At 35.5% G+C, this 21075-nt stretch overlaps 1 protein-coding gene across 3 annotated transcripts in view; it reads left to right on the plus strand.

Annotated features, from left to right (window-relative positions):
* Nucleotides 1–21075, plus strand: part of IFT80 (intraflagellar transport 80) — a 123336-nt gene that overhangs the window by 34811 nt on the left and 67450 nt on the right. For all 3 annotated transcript variants that reach the window (XM_088025619.1, XM_088025620.1, XM_088025621.1), the window contains exons 6-8: nt 74–183; nt 6050–6139; nt 6881–7018. In XM_088025619.1, coding sequence (XP_087881745.1) covers nt 74–183; nt 6050–6139; nt 6881–7018 — 338 coding nt within the window. The remainder of the gene's footprint in view (nt 1–73; nt 184–6049; nt 6140–6880; nt 7019–21075) is intronic.

The raw sequence follows: 21075 nt of genomic DNA on the forward strand, positions 1-21075 counted from the left end.
TAACTATCTCTCTTATTATAAGGCATAATAATGAAAATTTCTTGTGTTTTTTTTTTTCTTTTCCTTTTTACAGGAACACCAGTATATTCAGTAGCGTGGGGCCCTGATTCAGAAAAGGTTCTTTACACAGCAGGCAAGCAGCTGATCATTAAACCTCTTCAACCAAATGCTAAAGTTTTACAGGTACTTCTCAGGCATTTGCAAATTGTTATCAGGATCTGTTGGACTGCTAAGTGAGAGGTCACTTTCTTAGGAGTCTCTTTCTTTTGGGTGGTCTTTTTGTCTGAGGCTTTTAAGTGTGTGTTTTTATTAGCCTGTATTACAGAATAGGGGATATCTGGTTATATTTCTAACAAGGTTCACTTCCTCCTTATTCCAACTTACATTATACCAGTAAATCATAAATGTGTTCTGAGTTACTAAACTGTCACATGACTTGGCATGATAGGCATCTTTAAATTTAGCAGAGTCAGCCTCAGATGTATAGATTTGAGACAAAACAGGACCAAATCATAAAACTTTAAAAGCTTGTTTAGACTGTGTTTCTTATCATTATAACTAGCATCCTCTTCCTCTTCAACATCGTTTATTCAATACACTTAAGCTTTCTCTAAAACCTTAGCATTCTTTTAGTATTTTTAGAGTGGAGAGATCATCAGTGTAATGTTTAGAACAAGTTAGGTGTGTATAATTTTACCAAATATACAGAAGCAAAACAATGGTGACAGTTAAGACAGGTTAGAGTAGGACAAATTAATGGAAAATCTTTAAGCCTATATTCAGGATTTTGATGTTTGATTTCAGTGTTAAAAGGCAGAGTCATTTTCTTCATATTTTGATAATGACACTGTATAGTGTGGATAATAAAAATACAGGCTTCAGACTTAGTCACCTGGTTTCAGATGTTCACTTATTTACCTAAATGTAACTGTAGGCAAGTTAAAAAATATCTGATTCTCAGCTTTCTCATCGCTTAGTTTTGATGCTAATACCTACTTATAGGATTGTTGTGAGGATTAAATGAGTTAAATTGCAAAGTGCATAAGACAATCTATACAATAAGCATATTGAGTGCATACTGTAAGCACTCAGTATAGAGTCGTTGTTACTATAGATGTTACTGTGGGAGTTATTATGTCATCTCTACCTTTTAGTCAGCCCTTATTAAATTAGAGCCAAGGAGGCTGGAAAAAAGATGTAGAATGACTGGGTCCTAAGTAAGGGATTTGGTGTTGGAGATTGAGCAGCTACAATGGGTATAAAAGTGTTTTAAAAGCATCAGATTTAACACTTAAGTACGTATAGATTTTGGGGAGTAAGGAAATAGAAATGACATTGAGTTTCCATAATTTTAACTTCTATGTAGATTATGCTATATATATTTCATAAAGTCAACATGCATTTACATTTTTACTGCATGCAGAACACTATGCTAAGAACTATGGTACAAAAAAGAAATAGAAGATACAAGTCCTTGCTTGCTCTTAGGCAGCTAAGGTAAAGAGTTTGGGCAAACGGAAGAAGCTACAAAAGAGAACTAGTTCTGCCTGCCTTTAGTCAAAGTCCTTCCATACTACTTAAACTCCAAAAATCTGCTTTAAAATTATATAGCAAAAACAGGCAAGATGAATCTTTTGGTTTATAGTTATATGATTTATTGAGATACCTGTAATTAGGCTTATATAAATGAAAGCCCAAAAGATACTATATATTACCATTGGTAAATTATAGTTTAGTGGTTTAGTAGAATCTTTGGGCCAGCACATAGTGGAGGGAAAGAAAAGCATCCATTGCCAAAATTCAGCTAGAGTGGAAGGGGAGTTAAAGTATAATTAGTGACTTAATGCAAATTTTCTTTTTTTTTTTCTTGGTAAACTAAAGCTGCAGCAGTTTTCCTTGGGCATAAACACGTATTCAAATTTAGATTGTCCACAAAAAGAAACACTTAATTCTTGCTTGTAGAATACAGTTTAAAAGTATACACCTGATTTCCCTTAAAAGCTCTAAGGACTCTTCTAGAGACCCAGAACTTGGTTTTATAGTGAGAAGACTTCTGTTTATTTATTCATTCATTCACTGAAATGTAGTGCATACATACTGTATACCAGATACTATGCCTTGTGTGAGATAACTCAGAATGAAATAGAACATAGTTCCTGCCCTCAAGGAGCTTGTTGTCAAAGGAATTTTACAAAATGCCCGGTTAATTGAGAAATAATTGAAAACTGTCTGTGCCTTATGTGTAGTATACAAATATGTATAATACATAAACTGATAATCCTTTTTTTTTGAAGATTTTATTTATTTATTTGAAGAGAGAGACACAGCAAGAGAGGGAACACAAGCAGGGGGAGTGGGAGAGGGAGAAGCAGGCTCCCCGCCTAGCAGGGAGCCCGATGCGGGGCTCGATCCCAGGACCCTGGGATTATGACCCGAGCCGAAGGCAGACGCTTAACGACTGAGCCACACAGGCATCCCTAAACTGATAATTCTAAATCATAGTATACAGAAAGTTTAAATCATATTTTGTTCCTAACTTTTGAATATGCAAAAATTTATTTTTGTAGCTTTGAAATGAGACTCTTGAGAATCTCTGTGTATGTGTACCTATATATACCCATATCTGTGTCTATGAATTATTATTTTTATCCTTGCAGTTTATTTCAGGACATTTGTATTAATTTGGCAGTAAATTGTGTGAATTAATGCTTTTAAAGGATATCATCAAAACATTTGTTTTTGAGAGTACATATTTTCATATTTTTATGTATCTTGAATAAAGCGAGCTATGAATTACTGCTTATTCTTAGAGCTTATTTGACCCGAATTTAATAGTTTACTGTGTACATTAAGAACAATAGGATGGACTGTTGTTCAACATAGTGCTGGAAGTCCTAGCCTCAGCAATCAGACAATAAAAAGAAATAGAAGGCATCCAAATCAGCAAGGAAGAAGTCAAACTTTCACTCTTTATAGATGACATGATACTGTATGTAGAAAACCTGAAAGACTCCACCAAAAAATTGCTAGAACCGATACAAGAATTTGGCAAAGTCGCAGGATATAAAATCAATGCACAAAAATTTGTTGCATTTCTATACACCAATAATGAAGCAGCAGAAAGAGAAATCAAGGAGTCAATCCCATTTACAATTGCACCAAAAACCATAAAATACCTAGGAATAAACCTAACCAAAGAGATAAAAGATCTGTACTCTGAAAACTATAGAACACTTATGAAAGAAATTGAGGAAGACATAAGAAATAGAAAAACATTCCATGCTCATGGATTGGAAAAACAAATATTGTTAAAATGTCTATACTACCTGAAGTAATCTACACATTCATTGCAATCTCTGTCAAAATAACACCAGCATTTTTCACAGAGCTAGAACAAGCAATTCTAAAATGTGTAGGGAACCACAAAAGACCTTGAAAAGCCAAAATGTTGAAAAAGAAAACCAAAGCTGGAGGCATCACAATGCCAGACTTCAAGCTATATTACAAAGCTGTCATCATCAAGACAGTATGGTACTGGCACAAAAACAGACACATAGATCAATGGAACAGAATAGAGAACCCAGAAATGGACCCTCAACTCTATAGTAAATTAATCTTCAACAAAGCAGGAAAGAATATCCAATGGAAAAAAGACAGTCTCTTCAACAAATGGTATTGGGAAAATTGGACAACAACATGCAAAAGAATGAAACTGGACCACTTTCTTACACCATACACAAAGATAAATTCAAAATGGATGAAAGACCTAAATGTGAGACAGGAATCCATCAAAATCCTAGAGGAGAACATGGGCAGCAACCTCTTTGACTTCGGCCACAGCAGTTTCTTACTAGACATGTCCCTGGAGGCAAGGGAAACAAAAGCAAAATGAACTATTGGGACTTTGTCAAGATAAAAAGCTTTTGGGGTGCTTGGGTCTCTCAGTCATTAGGCGTCTGCCTTCGGCTTGGGTCATGGTCCTGGGGCCCTGGGATCGAGCCCTGCACCCGGCTCCCAGCTCTGCCGGAAGCCTGCTTCTCCCTCTCCCACTCCCCCTGCTTGTGTTCCCTCTCTCTGTGTCTCTCTCTGTCAAATAAATAAATAAAATCTTGGAAAAAAAAGATAAAAAGCTTTTGCATAGCAAAGGAAACAGTCAACAAAACCAAAAGACAACCGACAGAATGGGAGAAGATATTTGCAAATGACATATCAGATAAAGGGCTAGTATCCAAAATCTATAAAGAACTTATCAAACTCAACACCCAAAGAACAAATAATCCAATCAAGAAATGGGCAGAAGACATGAACAGACATTTCTGCGAAGAAGACATGCAAATGGACAACAGACACATGAAAAAGTGCTCAACATCACTTGGCATCAGGGAAATACAAATCAAAACCATAATGAGATACCACCTCACACTGATCAGAATGCCTAAAATGAACAACTCAGGAAACAACAGATGTTGGTGAGGATGTGGAGAAAGGGGAACCCTCTTACACTGTTGGTGGGAATGCAAGCTGATGCAGCCACTCTGAAAACAGTATGGAGGTTCCTCAAAAAGTTAAAAATACAACCACCCTATGTCCCAGCAATTGCACTACTGGGTATTTATCCAAAGGATACAAACATAGTGATTCAGAGGGGCACATGCACCCCAATGTTTATAGCAACAATGTCCACAATAGCCAAAATATGGAAAGAGCCCAAATGTCCACCGACTGATGAATGGGTAAAGAAGATGTATATATCTATATATAATGGAATATTACTCACCATTGAAAAGAGTGAAATCTTGCCATTTGCAATGACATGGATGAACTAGAGGGTATTATGCTAAGTGAAATAAGTCATTCAGAGAAAGACAAATACCATATGATTTCATTCATATGTGGAATTTAGGAAACAAAATAGATGAACATAGGAGAAGGGAAGGAAAAATAAGATAAAAACAGAGAAGGAGGTAAACCATAAGAGACTCTTAACTATAGGGAACAAATTGAGGGTTGCTGGAGGGGAGGTGGTTGGGAAGATGGGTAATTGGGTGATGGTTATTAAGGAGGGCACTTGATGTAATGAGTGCTAGCTGTTATATGCAACTGATGAATCACTAAATTCTGCCCCTGAAACTAAAACTACACTATCTGTCAACTAAATTGAATTTAAATCTCGAAAGAAAAAAAAGAAGGAACAATAGTTGGGAATGGTCTATAGAGAGAGAGCCCTTAACATCAGTTACTCTTTGATCTGAAGTTAATTGGCTCAGACATTAAAATGTATCTTTGGTCTTCAAGGAAAATTAATTCTTTTTCAGTTATATTATTCTGCCTAAACATGGTAAAACTCATGTGCTAGATGGGCACATGAATTGATTGTATTTAAGAGCAAGAAGGGATCCACGCTTACTTTCTAGATTATCAATTTCTGGGTGACATATATGTATGCATTCTATATATATGTATAGAATATGTACATATCTGTGGAAAACATCCTTTTGTTATATGGTAACAGGTTATATGCAGAGGTTTCTTATATAGTTCAGTGACTAGAGACATGAAGGTAAAGAGAATGAGGCTTAGGAAAATATGCAGAAGAAAATGAATAGAGTACTAAAGAAGATGGTCATATAATCAAAGTTTTAAAAAAAGAAAAGAATTAGTATATAAGAATGAAGGCATTATCTTTAATTGAATCAACTGTATAAAAGAGAGCAAGATTTGGATTCAGTCCAGTGTTATCACACACACACGTCAAGCTTGGAATAGTTCAATTGCAAGAGATTTTCCATCTGGAGTCCAGGCATTTGAGGAGATTTATAAGGCGGTAAGCTATATAGTAGATGTCATAATGCTAAGTGTTTTCATTACTTTAAATCAGAAATGAAACAAGCAAATGAGGTTATGCATAACTATTAAAGGAAGATAGGAGTCTCCAAAGACAGAACAAGAGAATCATTAGGCAAAATGTCTTTTCTTAAAAAAACAAAACAAAACATAAAAACTTTTAGTGCTCTTGAAATTATAATTAATATCTTACTTTGTCTCATAGTGGAAAGCTCATGATGGCATTATTCTAAAAGTAGATTGGAACTCTGTCAATGATCTGATTTTGTCTGCTGGTGAGGACTGTAAATATAAGGTATGTGATTTTTGAATTTATCACCTGGTTGAAAGAATTAAATTTAGGTGAAAAGTATTTAGCAAATAAGAATATTCTTTTAGTCCTTTACTTTAGCTATGTCTTTTAGCTCTAATAATTTAGCAAATTGTTATTTTATAATTTTAAGTGGTATTTTAAAGTGTTGACTTTCTTATTGACCTATCTCACTGACCTAAAGAATTTGATTTAATGAATAGCAACATAAATAAAACTCCTAGTTTTACTGGTTATTTAAATCAACTCAAATGAAGTTTTAAAAATCAATCTTACTGGTTTATTAAACATTGTTCAGCTTCAGACCAAAATAACTTTTACTGAAAATAAGATTTAATGTAACTGGAGTTAGAGGAAATTTAGTTGAAATAAATACTTTTAGGGAAAGTTGATAGAGCACTTACTGAGCAAAAAAATTTAAGCCAAAAACTGAATATTTCAAAACTTTATTGTTAAATTTAAAAGGACTCAAAATGTGTAGGCTATATGATTAACCAAAGATTTAGTGAAATTGGAAAATTATCACAATGTTATAAAGTTTTTTGAGATATTTAGGATTTAAAGAATATAGCTTTAACCCCCTTGTGTGGTAGTAAAGACATTTAATTACTACTATAATAAAGTGATGATTTCTAAATCTTTAATCGATACCTTACCATTAGGACAAACTTCTTTGTAATAATGTGGTGACTGTTATAAAAGATTTTTTAAAATTTACTTTTCTAGGTATGGGATAGTTATGGCCGCCTTTTGTACAATTCACAACCTCACGAGCATCCTATTACCTCAGTTGCCTGGGCTCCAGATGGAGAGTTATTTGCTGTTGGATCGTTTCATACTTTACGCTTGTGTGATAAAACTGGGGTAAGTTATAATGGTGAACAATCACAGATGTTCTGTCATAAATGTGGTTATGCACAACACACCTGGTTCTTAATCTTTAAAAAATATTTTCAATGAATGCATTTGACTGCATCTTGCTGATTTGTCTTCTGAATATATTGGTTCAATCAATTCCAGATTTATGGGACCATATAAACTCTTTAAGTTGAATTTGAAGAATGGGTACATTCTCTATTATTTGTCTTTCTGGAAATACTTATTTTAAGCATGATTGTAGAAGATGGTGAAGTAGTTAAAGTATTAAAATTTATACCCAGCCAATACGGAGAGTTCAGTTTTTAAACTTTTTTTTAACTGTCAATATGTTTCATATAGAAATTTTAGTTGCATGTTTTTGGCATGGAATTAATAGTAAATTTTAAAAATGATCATTTTAAAACCAAAGGAGTTGGGTTTTTGTCAAGAATTCATGTTTGAATACATGGGGGACTTTTTCCTCACAAGAGAGTATACCCTTCTTTGTACAAATTCTGCTTAGAACCCAGACAAACAGCCAAGCTCAGCAGCATTCATCCATTGTACTTGAATAATGAGTTACTTCATCAAAGTGTTCCAGAAGCAGCTGAGTGATGAGTGGGGTTATTCTGTACTATTCCTAACTAAGAGGAAATGACATAATTGTTCTGTGGCTTTTTTTCCTTGAATGCAAAGAAATTTAGAATTATTGAAGCTTCATAAATGATCTGGTTTATAAGTTTTCTGGTTATTTGAGAGGATTTGCTCTCTCCCTCTCTCCCTACTTGCATGTGCTCTCTCTCTCTCTCTTTAAAATAAATAGATAAGGGTGCCTGGGTGGCTCAATCAGTTAACCTGCCTTTGGCTCAGGGTCGTGATCCCAGGGTCCTGGGATTGAGTCCCGCATCGGGCTCCCTGCTCAGTGGGGAGTCTGCGTCTCCCTCTCTCTCTGCCCCACCCCGCTCATGCTCTCTCTCTCTCTCTCTCTCTCTAGCTCTCTCTTCTCAAATAAATAAATAAAATCTTTGAAAAAAAATAAAATAAATAGATAAATCTTTAAATTGCCATTTTGACGAAAATATTTAAAATTTAAAAATGTGGGGTATTGAATTGATCTGAATAACTGAATTAAAGATTTACTTTATTAAACACCAAGCCTATTATTAGAATGTTAACTAGTCTGGAAAAGTAAACTTTCTAAAAGGATTTTTCTTTTACCTTATTTGACTAAATGGACTGAAGACACTAATAATTTTTTAAGGACTTGAGATTAACATTTATATATATTTTCTTTTAGTCAATAAACATCACATGTATACTGCTCATCAGAGTATTTTAGAAACTGGGGATAGAGAGATGTAAAGATTTTCACTCAAGTTGTTGACAATCTAGTAGAGAATCAGGCTATAAGACTCATGGTACAATGTGATAAATGCTATACAGGAGGTTTATTTTGTGTAAGCACTGTGAAGGTATGGAAAAGCTTAATTCTGCCTGTGAATATTGATTGGAGAGCTGAGGCTTGAAGAATTAGTAGTTCTTCAAGGAGACAAGTTGGGGATGAGAGTTGCAGTCAAAAGGAACCTTTGGGTATTCAAGTATGGTGCCTTTTATGCAATGTCAATAAAATTTTGCATGGGATAGTACCAGGAGATAATACAGAAAAGTTATTCTTGGACCAGATCTATGTTTGCTATGTGAAAGAGTCTAGCTTTTTAAAATGAAATTATTTTCTGTGAAGCACTCTTAGGAGTTACTGTAGAATAGAAAGGAGGTGAGGGGGTTGAGCGCCTGGTCATATTCTCTCGAGCTGCAACCAGAAAAGCTCTACATTAATCAGTTTTACTATTTGAGCATCCAGTATAAGATTTCCTTTGAACAGCTAAAACAATGAAGTTGGAAAACTGGTATGTTAGTCAATAGGGAGCCATGGATGGTGGCTAGTGACATGATAATATTCAAATATTGGAAATACTGCTTTGGTATCAAAAGAATAGTGGTACAGGAGAGGGAAAAGAACTTGCAAAGGCAAGGAATTATAGTCTGTTAGAAAAATTAAAAGTAGTTTGGATTTTATCCTCGGGCAGTAGTGAGCCACTGATCCATTTTAAGTAGTAACCTTATTAGATTTGGCATTTTGGGGGAAGTGTTCTCAGAGGTCAGCAGGGAGGATGGATTAGAGGGACAGTAGACTGTAGGCAGGATGGCTAATTAGAGGCTTTTGCAGTAGTACTTGCAGTACAAGTAAGTGATGTTGTAATAGGGAATAGCAGTTGGGATGGGAAGAAGTGGACAGGTTCAAGAGATAAACTCTTGCTATAAAAAGTGGACCCGGATTTCAATTTGAATACCTTACTGTCTGGGTGCTGGACTGAGGATAGTGCCTTCTTGTGGTGTGGTATCATTGGTACTGGCTTTGTGTGATATAATTTTATTAGATCCCTGTGCAGTCATTACAGTGATAAATCAAGTTACCTAAATTTCAGCTTTCAGAAGTATCACCTGGATATTGCTAAAATACATATTCTTGGGCCCCCGTTTGCAATGTAATGAATCAAAATCTCAGTAGAATGGGGTCCAGGGAGTTGTCTTTTTAAGAAGTTTCCTGGTTACCTTTATTAGGTAGTCCTGAGACCACACTTGAAAGAACACTTAAGTAAATGTGTGAGATGTTTGATTATTCCTTCTGAGTTCTGAATGTATTAAAGCTTGCTCTACTATAGAAAAAATGCTTTAATTTTAGAGACAAAAGAGTAAATGATAATGAAGGTGATACCAAAAGAGTAGTTAATTGAAAAGATTAAGTATAAAAAAACTCATGTAATTTAGTCTTTTGATTCTTCCTTAGCATATGTCTCATTTAAAATTACTTTGGGGATATAATATTTTGTTTCTCATAATCTGTAACTTAAGGTTGTGTAATTAATAGTAGTCATCATTTACCAAGGGGCATATTCTGTGGCCGAATTTCAGTATTAGATATTGTAAGAATCTAGTCTTCAGGAATGATCTGTACTCTATCATTTTGCTACAGGGAAAATGTTTATAGAATATGAATAATGTATGTGATGATATTGTCTCCTAATTTTCTAAACTGACTCAGAATAACTGGTTGTAAATACTATTGGAGCATTTATATTCATTGAATTATCAATGGAAATTCAATGGATTTTTTTTGTTTCATTTTTGCCTTACATATTTTCACAAAAATTATTTGGAAATCTTTTATCTGATCATTTTTTCTTTTTGCATGATTTTTATTAACCATATTATATCTCCCTTCATACAATTATTTTTTAGATTTTAGGAATTATTTGATTAGACAAGGACTATTCCTAGAGTACTTCCTAGGAATATGTATATATATAAGACAGATATTAAATGATTGATTACACACTCAAGTTATTTAATTACAGTTGCAATAAATTTTACAGGGAGGTACAGGCTGCTCCTAGAAATATATATATATATATATTTCTTCAAACATTTTTAGAAAACAATTTGACACTATGTATCAAAATTAGCCAAGAGATATACATATACTTTCACTACTCCAGTTCCAAACATCTATAGAAATCATAGGATAAAGAATGCTCAATGAAATGTTATTTATAATTTAACAAATGAAAAGCAATCTAGGGTGCCTGGGTGGCTCAGTTGGTTAAGCAACTGCCTTCAGCTCAGGTCATGATCCTGGAGTCCCTGGATTGAGTCCGGCATCGGGCTCCCTGCTCGGCAGGGAGTCTGCTTCTCCCTCTGACCCTCTTCCCTCTCGTGCTATCTCTCATTCTCTCTCTCTCAAATAAAGAAATAAATAATCTTTAAAAAAGAATAAATTCAAAAGATTTCTATTAAAAAAAGAAAAGCAATCTAAATCTCCAACATTAGGCTGTGATTTAACTTATGGAATATAATTATTATTAGAAATGATAATCTACTTTCATAATGCCATGAAAAGATTTTTAAGATATATAATCAAAAGAAAAAAATAGTCACAAATTTTGTGCATAGGATGGTCCAATTTGTATAAAAATGTATATATCTCTCTATATATGAGTGGAAAATAGTCTGACAGAATATAATACATAACAAAGGTTATTTCTGGAGTTTGAAATGATACGTGATTAAAAATTTTTTTTGCATATCTGCATTTTCTAAAATTTTCAAATAAGAACAATGCTTCATTTAATTTTTGAAGAGGAGAAAAAACTAGATTTATCCTTTTGTTTGCAAAATCCATTCAATTCTCTAATCATCTACTTCGGCCTTCTTGCTTTTTGGAAAAAAGTATTGTTTTCTGAAGCTATTTAAATATATGTATACACACACACATATGGATATATATATATATTTATATACATACATACAAATGTTAAAACACGGAGAACATTACATGTTTCTTGAGGAATAATTCTCTTTCCTAAGATATAAATGCTGTAAGCATTTTGAGTCAAAACCAAATTACCTGTAAGTACTTTTTGCATATCTTTAAAAAAAGGCCAAGTGGCCATTGCCCCTGTGGAGTTTACTTTCTTGTTGCTAAGACAGATATTAAATGATTGATTACACACTCAAGTTATTTAATTACAGTTGCAATAAAGTTTACAGGGAGGTACAGGCTGCTCCTAGAAATGGGACCTAATCTATTTGGAGGTTCAAGGCAAGTTAGTGTGATGAAAGGTAAGCAGGGCAATGCTTATTGAGATTCATCTTTTCTACTTAGCAAGTAAGTGGTGTCAACTTAAAACCAAAAATGTAAGTCAGTTGGTGTTGGATGCTTTTCTCACACATTTGTTTCTCTCTTGAAAAAACCTGCTAAGGCCTCTTTAGAGAAGTAACTACATGTTCTCTTCAACCTGAAAGTGTCACTCTTCAATGTAGCTCATTTATTTTTTCTCTCCTAATTTGCAACTGAAAGTTTAAATAGTAGTAATCATTTATCCAGAGCCAGACTTTGTGGAAGAATTTCAATATTAAATATAAGAATCTGGTCATCAAAAATGATCCGTACCTCAGCATTTGCTACAAATTTATCAGATTTCTATTTTGAGAGCTCTTCACAAATTTTTAGTTAAGTGCAGTGTTTCTTAACATTTTATTAAAAATTCTTGTCTAGACTTCCTTCACAAAAATTAGATAGTAATTTTATAAAATAAGCTTCAAAGAATGATGGTGATGTAAACTTTCAGGTTATCTGTGAAATATTAAGCCCAGAAAAATGTGATTTTTGTAAACGTTTTATTTTAATGTTTTTCAAGAAATATTTCTAGTGGAGAGGAAAAATCTCAAATGCTTGGAGGTTGCTAATGATAGATTAGGTTTTGGTTTGAATACATTTCTTACTGTGCAAGTGTGTAACTAGATTGATGACAGGAATATTGAAAAAGCAGATTTTTTAATTGAAATATAGTTGACACACAATGTTATGTTAGTTTCAGGGGACAACATAGTGATTTGACAAGTCCATATGTATCGCTGTGCTCACCACAAGTGTAGTTACCATCTGTCATCATACAATGCTATTACAGTACCATCGACTGTATTTCCTATGCTGAAAAACCGGAAATTTTTATATTTTTGTGAATAGGTATATTACTCTAACTCAGTTGTTATACAGTAAATTTAATATTGCCATTAACTTTCATCTAAAAATTAGATATTTTATTTTTAAAAGACCCTCACTAAGCTGATATGAAACTCTAGTTTCTATTTATATCTTCTTTTTAATCAGGCAGTTACCTGTATTGATTCAGAACCCATGTCCTCGTTCATTTCTGTGGACTGTGGTTCAAATATCAGTTTCATTTTTAAAGCCATTGCAGCGCTATTCTGATCTGCCCTGTTTTTAACCCAGAGACAAATTTGAAACCTAGGTGGTATTTCTTCCACACTGCAGTACAGTTGTCATAGTGTTACTGGGTTGCATGTATGGGTTGCTTGATGGTGTTCCAGAGACTTCATACACAGACTTAAAGAATATCTTTCTGTAGCTCCCTTCTCTCCATAATCCTACCCCAACTCTAGTTGAGAGGAGTTGGGTGCTGCCTCTTTGCTGTCATTGGTGCAAACTGGGGATGGCAGACAGGGCCCTACTTGTCAGTCTTTGCAGTGCGCATCAGGGAGGGCCCCTCCTTCACTAGTGTAGGGCTGGAATGGTCTGACTGAGATCTACCTCATAGTCTTGGCAGCACCAAGTGGGGAAGAGGAGGGGTGCCCCCTCTGCTCTTTGAATGCAGGGTGGGAATGTTCCATAGCATTCTATCCCACTGTCTCCACAGCACACAGTGCCTCGTGGGGAGGGTGCCATGGCTTCTTCATGGTGTGTTCCTGGAGTTCGGGTAGTTATGTCAAAAGGGTTCTGTCCTGCAGGGCCCCTTCTACCTGCTCTGTTGCCCAGAGAGAATGGGCATTACTTGGTGCTTATTTTGTCTCATATACTACTTGGAGTTAATATTATACCATTTTGTTTAATAAAATATAAGAACCTTGTGTCCATATAACTCCATTTGTCTACCTCTTGTTTATGCTATAGTTGTCATAAGTATTACATCACACAGCATATTATAATTTTTGCTTTAGAAGTCATATTCATTTTAAAGAAATTAAGAGAATAAAGGTAGTCTTTTATATTTACCTACATGTTCAACATTTCTAGTGCTCTTCATTTCTTCCTGAAGATCCTAGTTTCCTTCAGCCTGAAGTTTTCCTTTAGCCTAAAAATCTTCCTTTAGGCATATCTCAGTATATATGTGCTGGCTAAGAATTTTCTTACTTTTCATTTATCTGAAAATGTCTGTTCACTTCATTCTTTTAGGATGTCTTCACTCCATTTAGAATTCTGAGTTGACAGAGTTTTGTTTGTTTTCTCCTTTGAGCACTTTAAAAATATTGTCCCACTTTCTTTTGGTCTTTATTGTTTTTGATGAAAAATAAGTGACTATTTGTATCATTGTTCTCCTGAATGTAAAGTGGTATTTACCTCTGGCTGCTTTGCAGATTTTCTCTTTGTCTTTGGTTTCCAGCAGTTTGATAATGTATGCTTTTCTTTGTATTTGTCTTGTTTGGGATTCTGTAAACTTTTTGAATATATAAATTTATGATTTCACTTAAGTTGGACAAATTTTGGGCATTTTTTCAGATTTTTTTTTTTTTTTTTTCTGTTCCATTCTCTCTTCCCTCCCCTGCTGGAGTACACGTTAGGAATTTTTTAGACTGATATTATCCCACAGGTTAACAAGGCTCTAGTCATGTTTTTCCAATCTTTTTTCCCCTCAGATTTCTATTTGGATAATTTTTGTTGATCTATCTTCAAGTTTACTAATCCTTTTATTGGTTATCTCCAATCCTTTCATAAGCCTGTCCAGTGAATTTTAATTTCAGATATTGTAGTTTTCACTTCTAGAACTTCCATTTGGTTGTTTTTTCATAGTTCTTATTTCTCTGCTGAGATTTTCTCTGTTGTTATATATGTTTAAAATAAAATTTTCCATTAAGGCCTTGGTTATAACAGCTTCTTTAAAATCGTTATCTGCTAATTCTAGCATTTTATCATCAATTGCATTTTCTTTTGTGCCATTTTTCTTATATGTTTGCATAATTAGTAATTTTGAATTGTATTGTGAACATTGTGAACAATACATGGTAAAGACTCTGGATTCTGTTATGTTTCTCTAAAGAGCACTGACTTTTCTGTGTGTGTTAACAGGGAGTTAACTTGACTGAACTCAGACTTCAGTCTCTGTCTTCCTTCTGGTGGAAAGATGTGACCTTTTTCTTTCTGGAGTTTTCACCTCAATTTCCATCTGTGTGGTCACTGAACTTTATCCTCTCATTTCTCTGCCAATGACAGCCAGTTTCTATCTGAGGTTTAGCCACCATTCTTGGCACCAACTAGGGTCTGTTCTTAGGTAAAAGGTTGTAAAAAAATGGAAATGTACTCAATACTGTTTCCTTTTTTCAACCATTGACTCCTCTCAAGTTTCTCCCTGCTTTTTTTAAAGCAGCTTTTTTGAGACATAATTTAAATACTATACATTTTACCCATTTAAAGTATACAATTCAGTGTTTTTAAATGTATTCATAGGGTTGGGCAACCACCGCATTCTAATTTTAGAACATGTTCTTCTCCTCTAAAAGGAGTCTTGTACTCATTTATTATCAGTCCCTATTCTCCCTACTTAACTCCCAGCCTCTGGCAACTACTAATCACATTTCTTTTTCTATGGATTTCCCTATTCAGGCCATTTCATATAAATGGAATAATACGGTATGTGGACTCCTGTGACTACCTTCTTTCACTTAGCATAATGTTTTCAGGGTTCATCCACATTGTTTCATACATCAGTCCTTCATTCCTTTTTTATGAACAAATAATATTCCGTTATATGAATATAACACATTTTTTTTATCCATTCTTCAGTTGGTGGACATTTGGGTTGTATCAAATTTTGGTTATGAATAATGCTGCTAAGAATGTATATAAGTCTGTACAGACATATGTTTTCATTTCTTTGGGTATACTTAGGAATAAAATTACTGGGTTAAATAGTAACTCTATCTTTATAACTTTTTGAGGAACTGCCAAACTGTTTTCCAGAGTAGCTGTCTGCCTGCTCTTGATTCCTCTGCAGTCTTCAGGTAGTTGTTTTATTTCTCGTCTAGAGTGACTAGGTGTTGTTTCTGAGAAGGCTGATCTGATAGCAGCTGTTCTACCACTATCATTCCTTACATATCAAGTTTATTTAAAATAATTGATCATGAGTTTCAAAACATTAGGTCTGCATATTTGAGGGTTATGCTGACTACTGCAATGATTCTCAAAGTGGAGGAGAGTAGAGGAGCTACCTGCTTAAGATTCTCTGTTCAAGAAATTATCCAGGAAAACAGCAAAATGACATAAATAGTTCACAAAACAAATGCAGGTGGCCAATAAAAACATGAAAGGATGTTCAGTTTAACTCATAGATATATATAAAATAAAGATGTAATGATGTGTTTTACCTACTAGATTAAAAAGATTAATAATGACCTAAAAACCTCAGATTCACTCAAGTAAGAGGAAATGAGGTCTCTTATTTCTCACTGTTGGTGGGAATGTGGGCTGATTCAACCTTTTTAAAGGGTAGTTTGATAATACATATCCAATGTCAGATGTACATATCCCTTGACCAGTAATCTCACTTCTAGGAATTTACTCTAAAGAGATCATTGTATAAGTACATAAAGATGTATGCATAACAATTTCATTGCAGAATTTTTATAATAGTAAAAATTAGAAATAAATGTCCACAAGAAGGGGCGCCTGGATGGCTCAGTCGTTAAGCGTCTGCCTTCGGCTCAGGTTATGATCTCAGGGTCCTGGGATCGAGCCCCGCATCGGGCTCCCCACTCAGTGGGAAGCCTGCTTCTCCCTCTCCCACTCCCCCTGCTTGTGTTCCCTCTCTCGCTGTGTCTCTCTCTGTCAAATAAATAAAAAATTTTTAAAAAATGTCCATAAGAAGACTGATTAGGTTATTATTTGATTATACCTAAAATGGAATACCCTTAACACATTAAAAATGGGGAAGGGAGATTATGTTTAATAACCTGAAAGATATCCATGGTTAAGTTATTTAGTGAAAAGACCAGGTTATAGGAGAACATGTTATTCTGATTCTACTTGTGTAAATTTGTGTACCCATATCTTTAACTAAGTTGTACCCAGAAGTATATTTGGGTCATCTTTTCCTTCTTCATATGATTTTGTTTAGTGTGAACCTTACTTAATGACTATGTATCAATTGTACAGATTCAGTAAAGGTTTTTAAAAAGTTCTTCAGGGGCGCCTGGGTGGTTCAGTCAGTGAAGCATCTGCTTTCAGCTCAGGTCATGATCCCAGGGTCCTGGGATCGAGCCCCACATCGGGCTCCCTGCTCAGCGGGGAGTCTCCTTCTCCCTCTCCTTTTGTTCCTGTGCCCTTCCCCCCTGCTTGTGCCCCCCCAAATAAATAAATAAAATCTTAAAAAAATAAAAAGTTCTTCAATAACACTGAGCAAAAGAGAAGTGATGTTGCAGAAAATGGTGGACTAGGGAATTCCAAGAATTGTTCCCTCCACTCAAGCAATAATTAACTGGCAATAAATGTCAGAATCAACTTTTTTCAGAGCTCTGGAATCTAATTCAGAACTTGCCACGCCCAAGGGGAATGCTTAATGAAGAAAGAGACTGCTAAATTTGGTAAGAAACCATTGTGGTGTTTTTTCCTTACTTGCCTGCCATCCCCTGTTCCCAGCATGGCAGTGACTATGGGGATGACAACCTGCATTCTGGTGTGGCTTGCTGGTCCCAGGGGGAACAATACAGACCATGTTTTCCAAAAAAATTGTGGTTGTACTTTTTGACTTATTTGGTCCTCCTGGGGGACCAGCACAGAGGTGTGTCTTTGTTTTGCCTCCCTTGAAATCTCTCAGAGCTGTAGTGGCTTCCCAGGTAGCATCTGTTGAAAGCATACTACTCATGGCTGCTGGGGGCAAGGGATGGTGAATGGGGCAAGCAGCAGATAGACCGAAAAGCCTGGGAAGGAGGAGGCTGAGGAGGAAGATAAATGGAAAAATAAGGGTTTTGTAGGGCTCTTACAAATACTGGGGATTCTGTAGTACAAAACACATGCCCAGGGCCAGATATACGCTCAGAAAAGACTTGAAAGGATGCTAGGCTTGCATCACTGGCAGATCTTTGGGCTCTGCACAAGCGGGTGGTGAAGGCTAAGGCAAAATTATGGGTGGCCTGGCTAAATGTTGAAGGAGTGCCCCAGCTTAGAGCCAATTGACAGAGTAGGAGAGTATTTTTTTTCTTTCTTTTTGGCTCTGTCAGGTCACTAACTGACTACTTATGTAATAGAATGGAGACTTAGGTGAGCATACATGAAAGGAATACAGTCTGCAAAAATAGTTTGGAGAGGTCACTAAATAAACAAATGACTGGAGCACCTCTGTGGCTCAGTCTGTTAAGCATCTGCCTTCAGCTCAGGTCATGATCTCAGGGTCCTGGGATTGAGCCCATGTTGGGCTCCCTGCTCAGCAGGGAGTCTCCTCCCTCTCCCTCTGCCCCTACCCTCTGCTCATATGCTTGTGTGCTCTCTCTCTCAAATAAATAAATAAAATCTTTAAAAAACAACAACAACAAATGACTGTAGCCCCCAAAAAACAACAACAGCAAACCCTGGGGAGGGAGGAGAATCTGATTTCCAGAATTACCACATTATAAAATTCAAAACATCCATTTTCAACAAAAAAATTACAGGCATACAAAAGAGGCAGGAAAGTATGGCCCATTCACAAGAAAAAAAATAGAAACCATCCCTGAGAAAACCCAGCATTGGATTTATTAGACAAAGACTTTGAATATGCTTAAAGTGCTAAGGAAAACCATAGATAAAGAACTAAAAGAAACCAGGGGCTCTGGGTGGCTCAGTCAATTGAACATCTGACTCTTGGTTTCAGTTTAGGTCATGATCTCAGGGTTGTGAGATCAAGCCCCACATCCTGCTCCACGCTTAGTGGGGAGTCTGCCTGGGATTCTCTCTCTCCCTCTCCCTTTGCCCCTCCTAAACCCCCCCCCACTCTCTCTCTTTAAAATAGAAGAAATAAATCTTAAAAAAAAAAACAGAAGAACAAAGTCTGAACAAATAGAAAATATCAATTGAGAAATTACAAAAAGGAATCAAATAGAAAATCTTGAACTGAAAAAAGAATGAGCAAAGAATAAAAGAAGTATATTGTAAATGCCCACAGAACCCAAAAATGTGATCAGTTTCTTCATCATACAAATAAAAATCACAGTGTAATGCCACTTTCACTCATCAGAAAATGGGAAAATGGGCCTCCTCAAAAAGCTGTGAAGGGAGTAGTAATTGGTACAACTTTTCTCAAGTATAATTTGGCAAAATCTATCAAGATCCTTGAAACTTTGACACAGCTATTATCCTTTTAAGGAAGTTTAAAGATTCATTGCATATTCATTTGTTCATTTATTTTCATATTCATTAATTATTTCATGAATATTTATTGAGAGTCTATTTTATGCCAGGCACTTGCCCTAGGTGTTAAAGAAACAGCAATAAACAAAATAAATTTCCTGCTCTTGAGTTTTCATTATAGCAGATGAAAAGCTATACACAAACAAACAAAATGAATTTATAATATGTTAAATGGTAATAAATGACATAAAAAATAAGGCTGGGTAAGGAAGATGGCATTATTTTAGGTGAGATAGGGAATATCAGACGCAAACTATACATTATTGAGTGGTTAGTAAAATAAATTATGGTACAAGTAAATTACTTAGGGAATAAAAATTAAAAGCCATGGGGCACCTGGGTGGCTCAGGTGTTAAGCGTCTGCCTTCGGCTCAAGTCATGATCATGGGGTCCTGGGATTGAGCCCCACATTGGGCTCTCTGCTCAATGGGAAGCCTGCTTCTCCCTCTCCCACTTCCCCTGCTTGTGTTCCCTCTGTGTGTCTCTCTCTGTCAAATAAATAAATAGAATCTTAAAAAAAAATTAAAAGCCATAGTACCATAATTTTTCCCTTGATTTGATAATAAAATTTTATTTTTACCTTTGATTTTTAAGAAACGCATGATTCAAATACGTGAAATAGAAACTTTCAAATTAAATTAGTTATTATAAATAAATATACAGAATATATTAATGAATTGCATTATGTTAGATTAAATGGAAAATTCAAGGGAAAAGATCTGAATATGTAAGATACCTTTGGCAAGATTTTTAAATTAACCAACGTTGTTGCTTTTATTAATCAGCAGGTGGTGCTATTGCTTGGTTAAGAGAACTTTTGCCATTTTTTTTTTCCACTCTGTTTTTGAATATTCAGTTAGTCATTATAATGAAAAGACTTAACTATGTTCATTCATTCTTCCATTCAATTAAAATAATTGCAACGATTCATCATCTGCAGTAACTGGTCTTACTGCTATATGTAACTTTTCATTGTCAGTAATGGATGTCAACACATATAATTTAAGATAGCCTGCAATTTCCTAATTCCTGGTATGTGAGAGAGAATATTGATTTTAAAAATCATTAGTGTAACAAAGAAATGTAAGAATCTATCATCTCTTCCCCCTAAACTTAATTTGTGAACACACACTTTTATGAATTGACTTTATCCAACCTGGCTAAAGATACATGCTTTTGAGAATCCTTTTACTCTAGTATATTTATATAGCAGTAGTAAAGAGAAAGGTGAGGTTGGCCTTTGGAAGGTGCTTTTGTAAGTTATTATAGTCAAGTCATGTTTTTTAGTATAAATATTTCTTAATTCCTTGGTGGGGAACTGTATGCCTAAGCAGTTTGACAGAATACAGGGGGAAAATGATCTCTTCTCTTACAGGGATGTAACATCCTTTAATGAGAAGATCAACACTTTATAAGTGCATTCTCAGTTCTCCATATTGTGCTGTCCCGTATGATGGCGTATTGTATTTATTTTTTTAAAAGATTTTATTTATTTATTTATTAGAGAGAGAGAGCACATGAGCAGGGGGAGGGGCAGAGGGAAAGAGAGAATCTCAAGGAGACTCTGCACTGAGTGTGAAGCCAGACCGTGGGGCTTGATCCCACAACCCAGAGATCATGACCTGAGCCGAAATCAAGAGTCAGACGCTTAACCCACTGAGCCACCCAAGTGCCCTGTATTGTAGTGTATTTTATTTTATTTTTTTTTAAAGATTTTATTTATTTATTTGAGAGAGAGAGAATGAGAGATAGAGAGCACGAGAGGGAAGAGGGTCAGAGGGAGAAGCAGACTCCCTGCTGAGCAGGGAGCCCGACGTGGGACTCGATCCCGGGACTCCAGGATCATGACCTGAGCCGAAGGCAGTCGCTTAACCAACTGAGCCACCCAGGCGCCCCTATTGTAGTGTATTTTAATGTAGTAGTATTGACATGGTTGTAGAGCCCTGGAGTCAAGACTCCAGGGGTGATGGGTGCCTGGGTGGCTCAGTTGGTTGGGCGACTGCCTTCGGCTTAGGTCATGATCCTGGAGTCCCGGGATCTCTCTCAT

The sequence above is a fragment of the Eumetopias jubatus genome, unplaced genomic scaffold (assembly GCF_037043125.1).
Source record: "Eumetopias jubatus isolate StellerSeaLion01/CBP00866 unplaced genomic scaffold, mEumJub1_p1.0 scaffold_1, whole genome shotgun sequence".
NCBI classification, from domain to species: Eukaryota; Metazoa; Chordata; class Mammalia; order Carnivora; family Otariidae; genus Eumetopias; species Eumetopias jubatus.